Here is a 9,120-nt window from a genome sequence, read left to right as displayed (position 1 = left end):
TGGAATTTGATGCCTCATCAAACACTTATTTGGAACATCCCACAGGTGAACAGGTTAATTGGGAACAGGTGGGTGCCATGATTGGGTATAAAAGCAGCTTCCATGAAATGCTCAGTCATTCACAAACAAGGAAGGGGTGAGGGTCACCACTTTGTCAACAAATGCGTGAGCAAAATTGTTTAAGAACAACATTTCTAAACTAGCTCTTGCAAGGAATTTAGGGATTTCACCATCTACGGTCCGTAATATCATCAAAAGGTTCAGAGAATCTGGAGAAATCACTGCACGTAAGCAGCAAAGCTGAAAACCAACATTAATTGCCCGTGCCCTTCGATCCCTCAGGCGGTACTGCATCAAAAAGCGACATCAGTGTGTAAAGGATATCGCCACATGGGCTAAGGAACACTTCAGAAAACCACTGTCAGTAACTACAGTTCGTCGCTACATCTGTAAGTGCAAGTTAAAACTCTACTATGCAAAATGAAAGCCATTTATCAACAACACCCAGAAGATGGACTGATGCAAAGCGGAAAACTGTTCTGTGGTCTGACGAGTCCACATTTCCAAATTGCTTTTGGAAACAGTGGACGTCGTGTCCTCTGGACCAAAGAGGAAAAGAACCAGCCGGATTGTTCTAGGCGCAAAGTTGAAATGCCAGCATGTGTGATGGTATGGGGGTGTATTAGTGCCCAAGACATGGGTAACTTACACATCTGTTAAGGCACCATTAATGCTGAAAGGTACATACAGGTTTCGGAGCAACATATGTTGCCATCCAAGCAACGTTATCATGACGCCCCTGCTTATTTCAGCAAGACAATGCCAAGCCACGTGTTACAACAGCGTGGCTTTTTCTTCTTCTAAAATTCAGTGGGTGCGCCTTATATACCGATGCGCTCTATAGTCCAGAAAATAAGGTAGTGTAAACATTGTGATATTGTTCCACAGTCAATAACAAGCACCATAAATAATTTACATAATACATGTGATCGGTATCGGCCGATCTCATTCATGGATGATCGATATCGGAATCGGCAGCATAAAACTTTGATTGGAACATTCCTGATTTGTGAATAGCCTTTTGTTACATATGAAACGGACCAAAATGGCCGCTGCATCCTTTGATGTTTGTGAAAATTGTAAAAGTTTCGATGGATTCAGACGTACCTCCTTGACGTGTGCGTCGTCAAAGTACATCCAGCGTCGGATTTTGGTTTGGAAGAAGAAGGTGGAGTAGTGTCGGCCGTAGTAACACACCATGCCCACTAGGTAGAGCTCCGCCTGGCGAGCTTTCTCCTCCATCACCCTGTAGAACAACTGCAGAGAAGAAGTCGTCGTCATGGTTACGCCGCACGTACGCTAGGTGAGGTTTAACCCCTAACGCATCATAAGTGATACATGAGTTTTTCAGACCTCTACATCATCGGTGTCGTTAGTGTTTTCCTAAAAAGCACCAGATCAGATGCATGCATTACACGTATAATCCACATGGGGGCGATAAGTGATTTATTAGAGGGCTGTCCAGTCACGCCTGATTTTTGAAGAGACACTTTTGAAAGGGATACGTAAAAAAAAATAATTTAATTTTACTGACACATCAATATGAACAGTTAATCTGCTGATGCAATGTGAAATTACCTAATATTTCATAATGTATTTTATTTATTTTGTCAAAGCGGTGTTAAAAAAGTGTGTATCAAATTTGAAACAGCAGGTATAAAAGGTTATGTGACTGTAAATTAGTCAATTGACATTTTATTGCATTTCAGGCAATATAAATATCATCGTCTTTATATATTTTAAACAAATATGTTTACATTACACAATATGGTGTATTTTGAGGTAAAATATACATATACAATTAAACAAATATAATGTTTACTTCACACAATCTGGAGTATTTAGAGGTAAAATATACATACACAATTAAACAAATATGTTTATATTACACAATATGGTATATTTAAAGGTAAAATATACACATACAATTAAACAAATATGGTTATCTTACACAATATAGTGTATTTAGAGGTAAAACATACATATGCAATTACACAAATATAATGTTTACATTACACAATATGGTGTATTTAGAGGTAAAATATGCATATACAATTTGCTGTATTATTTTGTGGTGATCACTCTGTGTGTGTTGAGATAATAAATGATAGCTTTCTGATTCTTATGAGAAAGAGAAAAAAAAACACATTAAAAATTATGTTGACTTTTTGTATGTTTTTGTCGATGACAATGACAACATTGAAGATCCTTTGAAAACAATACAAATGTGAATTTAAGCTTTGTATGTTTAAACTAACATGATAAATATTTCTGCGTATTGCACCATGTTTTGGTTGTTATATAAAAATGAGATAAAAATACTATTTTGTAACCGGCTGTGTCAAATATGATACACATTGAAAATCATAAATGGAAATGGACTTTTGTAAAAAAAAAAAATTAAAAAATATATTTTTTCAGAAGGAGCAATAAAAGCTCCAGTTTGAAATAATTGGACTTTTCTGTCAGTTAGTGAGTGGTAGAGGCATGAAAGGGTTAAAGACGCACGTCTCCCAGGTGCAGGCAGGTGCCCAGCGTGTGGATGACGTCCTCTGCCAGGTCCGAGTGGTCCGAGTCCCAAACCAGACCGATGGTGATGATCTCTGGACTGTTGAGGAGGACGCGAGCCATCCTCAGCTGCTGGCCGCACTGACTCTGAGGGACAGTTGCAGCAGTTAGTGTGCCAGCTGTGCCAGCTGTGCCAGCTGTCTTCTTACAGGACAACTGCGCAGGTCGCCCATGCTGGCGTTCCTCAGCAACTCCCCAAACATTCCAGGGGTGGCGTTCTGTCGAGACTCCAGCATCTTCACCGCCTGGTTGCTGAGGACAAGATGAAGGTGAAGATAAAGATAAAGGTGAAGGTGAAGGTGAAGATAAAGGTGAAGGTGAAGGTGAAGATGAATGTGAAGGTGAAGATAGAGGTGAAGGTGAAGATAAAGGTGAAGATAAAGGTGAAGGTGAAGGTGAAAATGAAGGTGAAGTTGAAGATAAAGATAAAGGTGAAGGTGAAGGCAAAGGTGAAGGTGAAGATAAAGGTGAAGGTGAAGGTGAGGATAAAGGTGAAGGTGAAGGTGAAGATAAAGGTGAAGGTGAAGATGAAGGTGAAGGTGAAGGTGAGGATAAAGGTGAAGGTGAAGGTGAATATAAAGGTGAAGGTGAAGGTGAACATAAAGGTGAAGATGAAGGTGAAGGTGAAGGTGAAAATGAAAGGTGAAGTTGAAGATAAAGATAAAGGTGAAGGTGAATATAAAGGTGAAGGTGAAGGTGAGGATAAAGGTGAAGGTGAAGATGAAGGTGAAGGTGAAGATAAAGGTGAATATAAAGGTGAAGGTGAAAGTGAAGATGAACGTGAAGGTGAAGATAAAGGTGAAGGTGAAGATGAACGTGAAGGTGAAGATAAAGGTGAATGTGAAGATGAAGGTGAAGGTGAAGATAAAGGTGAATATAAAGGTGAAGGTGAAGATAAAGGTGAAGATGAAGGTGAGGATAAAGGTGAAGGTGAAGATGAAGGTGAAGGTGAAGATAAAGGTGAATATAAAGGTGAAGGTGAAAGTGAAGATGAACGTGAAGGTGAAGATAAAGGTGAAGGTGAAGATGAACGTGAAGGTGAAGATAAAGGTGAATGTGAAGATGAAGGTGAAGGTGAAGATAAAGGTGAATATAAAGGTGAAGGTGAAGATAAAGGTGAAGATGAAGGTGAAGATGAAGGTGAAAATGAAGGTGAAGATGAAGGTGAAAATGAAGGTGAAAATGAAGGTGAAAATGAAGGTGAAGGTGAAGATAAAGATAAAGATAAAGGTGAAGGCAAAGGTGAAGGTGAAGGTAAAGGTGAAGGTGAAGGTGAGGATAAAGGTGAAGGTAAAGGTGAGGATAAAGGTGAAGGTGAAGGTGAAGATAAAGGTGAAGGTGAAGGTGAGGGTAAAGGTGAAGGTGAAGATAAAGGTGAATGTGAAGATAAATGTGAAGGTGAAGGTGAGGATAAAGGTGAAGGTGAAGGTGAAAATGAAGGTGAAGGTGAAGATAAAGATAAAGGTGAAGGTGAAGGCAAAGGTGAAGGTGAAGGTGAAGATAAAGGTGAAGGTGAGGATAAAGGTGAAGGTGAAGGTGAAGATAAAGGTGAAGGTGAAGGTGAAGATGAAGGTGAATATAAAGGTGAAGGTGAAAGTGAAGATGAACGTGAAGGTGAAGATGAACGTGAAGGTGAAGATGAACGTGAAGGTGAAGATAAAGGTGAAGGTGAAGGTAAAGATGAACGTGAAGGTGAAGATAGAGGTGAAGGTGAAGGTGAAGATGAAGGTGAAGGTGAAGATGAACGTGAAGGTGAAGATAAAGGTGAAGGTGAAGAATGAAGTGAAGGTGAAAGTGAAAGTGAAGATAAAGATAAAGGTAAAGATAAAGGTTAAGTTGAAGGTGAAGGTGAAGATAAAGGTGAAAGTGGAGATAAAAGTGAAGGTGGAGATAAAGGTGAAGATAAAAATGAGGATAAAGGTGAAGGTGACGATAAAGGTGAAGATAAAGGTGAAGGTGAAGATAAAAATGAAGATAAAGGTGAATGCGAAGATGAAGATAAAGGTGTAGATGAAGGTGAAGGTGAAGATGAAGGTGAAGATAAATGACCATAAAAGTGTGATTTATAACATTAAATGACTATAAAAGTGTGATTTATGACACTTTAACTACATTAAAATTACCATAAAAGTAAGATTTATAACACTTTAACTACATTAAAATGATCATAAGTGTGATTTATAACACTTTAAAACTACATTAAAATGACCATAAAAGTATGATTTATAACACTTTAACTACATTAAAATGACCATAAAAGTGTGATTTGATCAACTTAATTAAATACCTTCAGACACCCCTAGTGGATTTACTTTAGTACAGTATACGTCTTCCTTGTGAGGAAGTCCAAAATATTGTAGGGGGAAAAAAAAAAGGACATATAAAAACCATTCTAGGCTCACAGAGTTTATAATAGAGACATTTTTTAAACTGTCTCGTATCATTTTTTCCATGGACGTTCCAGGAAGGACGAGGAAGTGTGAGCAGCTGCTTGCTCTTCTTTAGCTAAAGAAAATGAGTCTCCTATTTGTCAAGATATTTGCAACAAAAAAAAAAAACCTGACTGGGAAGACGCCAGGAAAGACAAAAAAGATGATTTCCTGGCAAAGACAAAAAGGCTGCTTCTAACACAGACACTCGTAACCTGTTAGCGTATTAGCTAATGTTAACGACGCTAGCTTGATTACATTATATTCTGACAGTTAGTAAAGTATGATTGCAATACACTGAACTGTGTCAATGCAAACTGTGTGTCGACTAACGGTCTAGTCCCCAACAAACACACACACACATTCCTGTATTTGTTACCTTCTTGAGACCTTTGAAAAATGCCTACCTCTTTAGGACCACCCTAATATTGATAGATTTCACCACCAGGGGTGCAAATGAGAGCTCTCTTAGTACCGTAGTGTATTTGTTCATCCTATGTTTACATATGGGACGCGGGTTGTCTTACGTCAGCACCTGGAAGTCGCAAAATCAGCTGTTCACCTGGCGGGTTTTTTGGGGTGGATGAATAGGGAAGTCCTTCTCTATCTTGTTTTATCATATATTGCTGCTTTTGCACCTATTAATGTTTACTTCTGTATGCACATTAAATCAACAAAAAATCCTGACTTTGGAGCAATGTTCACGGACTCTAGTATTTGGCTCTCTATTGGATGCAATGGTTTTCCGTATTGGGACCATGATTTCGGTCCTAACTAGTTCACCGGTCCTCATATGGAAGGTACGTTTCCTTGTTGATGTCTCAAGAAGGGTAGAAATACAATAACACACACACACAATTGGAAGGTGTTGCAGTGTGTGAAGCTTACCACAGCGAGGTGGTGGAGATGTAATGGACCATCTGAATAAAGGGTAGCGGGTCTGAAGATGCTCCGCAGCTGCTGCACACACACTGACACACAAACCCACACTGTCAGCACGTGACAACACACGCACACAAAAGGTGCGTCCGCTCGCCTCACCTGTTCATAGAGCGTCATGGCAAACTTCTGGTGAGGGATGCAGTGTCTGGCAGTGCAGATGTCTTCTTTGGACTCGTCGGCGATATGGAAGTGGATCCTCATCAGGATGTTCTCCTGCCACAAACAAAAGCGGCGTTAGAGACGTCCGCCTCTGACAGACGAGCGGGGGACGCCTTACGAAGCACTCGGCGGCGTCGTCCATGATGCCCAGCTGGAACCTCTGCTCGTCCTGGAAGGTTTTAGCCAGGGCGCTTCGGAGGGCGTCGGAGGGCAGCACGGTGTCGCTGCTGTACTGGAACTGAGCAAAAATGTTCTGGACGGACAAAGACAACGTTCGATAGACCCAGCCCATATTTGGCATTTCGACTATTATGACCCATTGCACATTCTTGGGGCTTGTTGGGAATATCTCCAAACCTGTGCCTTCTCTGTGAATAGGACAAAGACTGCTGTGATGTTGGTTGATCACTAATTTTACATCTTTTGGTCAAAAGGTTACTCTCCAAATGGGTTTCTTTTATGATGGATGTTGTTACCTGTCGTATCTGATCCCTAACCAAAACATTCCTGCTTTTTGCTAATATCACAATCAGCAAGTGTGTCTTTCGCTCATCCTCCTCCCCCTCCCAGGAAACAGAACATTTCACCCAAACTCCTCCTCCACCTCTCATTCCCAAAAAGCTATAAACTTCTGGAAGGGTTCTTTGTCTGACTCCCAGTCTTTCTCCTTTCCTTCCGTGGGTATGCGAAGTAAAACTATGGAACAAACTGGACTTACAACACAAGCAATGCCAAACTATTAATCGATTTAAACTATTATACAAACATGGGGTCTGGTTCAAATATAGAGATGAGGGTCTTTAATCTGACCTGCTGCTATACTCTGTCTCAAAGTGTTAACATGTGCTCAATGTTTCCTTACCATTATTGCTATGTTGTCTATTACCATTATTGCTATGATGTCTATTACCATTGTTGGTATATTCATTATTCCTACATTGTTGATACAAATGATTGTTACAGTGTAATAATTATTGTTACCTGTGGTAATGCCACTATGATACAACATCTGTATTATAATCCTTGAACAAAGTGAGAGTGAAACTCATGTGAATAATCACTGAATGGAGAACTGGGGGTGGGATTAAATAAATTATCTTCTTCCCACTCCCTTTCAGGCAAAATTGGACAATAATGCACTATATTAATTTATATTATTATGTTTTGTCAACTTGTACGTCTTTGTCATTGCCTGAAATAAATAAATAAATGAAAAAAATGAAATGAATGATGAATGACTCCCACTCTTTCTCCTTTCCTTCCGTGGGTAGCGTAAAACGTTCTTCTTTGCAATCTGATGTTATTTGAGCGCTCAAATAAATACTTAAAAAGACCTCAGTTTCCTCTGGACATTTCTTGACAGAATAATAAACACTTGTCCAGCTGACGTACACTATTCATGTTTAAAATGACTTTTACTGCAAATAAATATCGGCACCAAATATCGGTTATCGGCCTCTTTGACTACTGATAATCGGTATCGGCCCTGGAAGAAACCATACACTGTAGGTGGATCTCTAGCACGCCGTAATGAAACTGAGCAAAGATGTTCTGGGAGGACAAAGACAACATCAGGACATCAGTCACCTTCAGAGCGCAGAAGATGCACGAGTCCTCCATGCACTTGTGAGACGTCAGCTGCCTGAAACTACGGCGGAAAATGTCCAAGTGCCACAGGACCTGCAAGACACACAAGTTGTACATCAGCAAAGTCAGTGGAGGAGTTGTCTTCCTCGATTCATAACCAATTAATTATTTGTGTGGCCCTACCACCACATTTACACTTCACACACTTACAGAGAACACAAAAATATCCTCAAATTAATATAGCCTTATTTTACCGACTATAGTGGTATATAAGCCACTCCCACTAAATTTTAGATGAAAAAATTAAATTTTCCCACCTACTAGCCGCAGACATACAGTATACGTAGTGAAAGGAGTTATTTACACAGAAGTATTTAGTAAATGTTTATTTACATACGTGACTGTTACACGGCAGTAAAACGGCTGATCAAACAAAACAGAAGCCATCTGTCATGGACCCACTAGCTGCGCAAGTTAACTCGCTAATCAGCTAAACGGACGAATGAAGTAACCGCACGAGTAAGAACGCTATGGACGACCAGAAGACGGAACGGCACTTGTACTTCCGGTTGAAAGCTCAGTCTAAACCAGGGATCCCCAAACTACGGCCAGCCAGCGTCTAAAATCCGGCCCGCAGGAAGTCCCAAGTATAATATATATTTATTTATTTTTTAATTCTAATACATTTTCTACCGCTTGTTACTCTCGGTGTCTCCTAGCCGCTCAGGAAAATCATATTGTCTAAAAATGCATTTTCCCATCGATAATGTGACATCATCAAGCTTGTGCCACAGTGTCGGGCGAGCGCGCGGCAAGTGCGCGCTCTTTCAGTCAATTAGTGCGCGAGGAATTTACATATATACATATACATATGTAAATATATATATATATATATACACATATACATATATATACACACACATACATATATACATATACATATATACACATACATATACATATATACACATACATATACATACGTATACATATATACACATACATACATATACATATATACACATACATACATATATACACATATATATATACATACATATATATACATACATATATATATATATACACATATACATATATATATATATATATATATATACATATATATACACACATAAACATATACAGTATATATATATATATATACTGTATATTCTGTATATATATATACAGTATATATATACACTACATATATATATATATATATATATATATATATATATATATATATATATATATATATATATACATACATACATAGATATCCATCCATCCATTTTCTACTGCTTTCCATCCATTTTCTACCGCTTGTCCCTTTCGGGGTCGCGGGGGGTGCTGGAGCCTATCTCAGCTG

The 9,120-nt window shown here is 39.0% G+C and overlaps 1 protein-coding gene across 7 annotated transcripts in view; it reads right to left on the bottom strand.

Annotated features, from left to right (window-relative positions):
• Positions 1 to 9,120, bottom strand: part of LOC133657764 (inactive ubiquitin carboxyl-terminal hydrolase 54-like) — a 48,439-nt gene that overhangs the window by 24,330 nt on the left and 14,989 nt on the right. For all 7 annotated transcript variants that reach the window (XM_062059469.1, XM_062059467.1, XM_062059473.1 and 4 more), the window contains exons 4-10: positions 7,746 to 7,838; positions 6,277 to 6,411; positions 6,099 to 6,212; positions 5,946 to 6,028; positions 2,778 to 2,880; positions 2,569 to 2,715; positions 1,168 to 1,317 (exon numbers count right to left, since the gene is read on the bottom strand). In XM_062059469.1, coding sequence (XP_061915453.1) covers positions 1,168 to 1,317; positions 2,569 to 2,715; positions 2,778 to 2,880; positions 5,946 to 6,028; positions 6,099 to 6,212; positions 6,277 to 6,411; positions 7,746 to 7,838 — 825 coding nt within the window. The remainder of the gene's footprint in view (positions 1 to 1,167; positions 1,318 to 2,568; positions 2,716 to 2,777; positions 2,881 to 5,945; positions 6,029 to 6,098; positions 6,213 to 6,276; positions 6,412 to 7,745; positions 7,839 to 9,120) is intronic.

Source organism: Entelurus aequoreus, linkage group LG09 (assembly GCF_033978785.1).
Source record: "Entelurus aequoreus isolate RoL-2023_Sb linkage group LG09, RoL_Eaeq_v1.1, whole genome shotgun sequence".
NCBI lineage: Eukaryota > Metazoa > Chordata > Actinopteri > Syngnathiformes > Syngnathidae > Entelurus > Entelurus aequoreus.
Note: the sequence above shows the minus strand (reverse complement) of the source record. Positions and strands in the feature narration are given on the sequence as shown.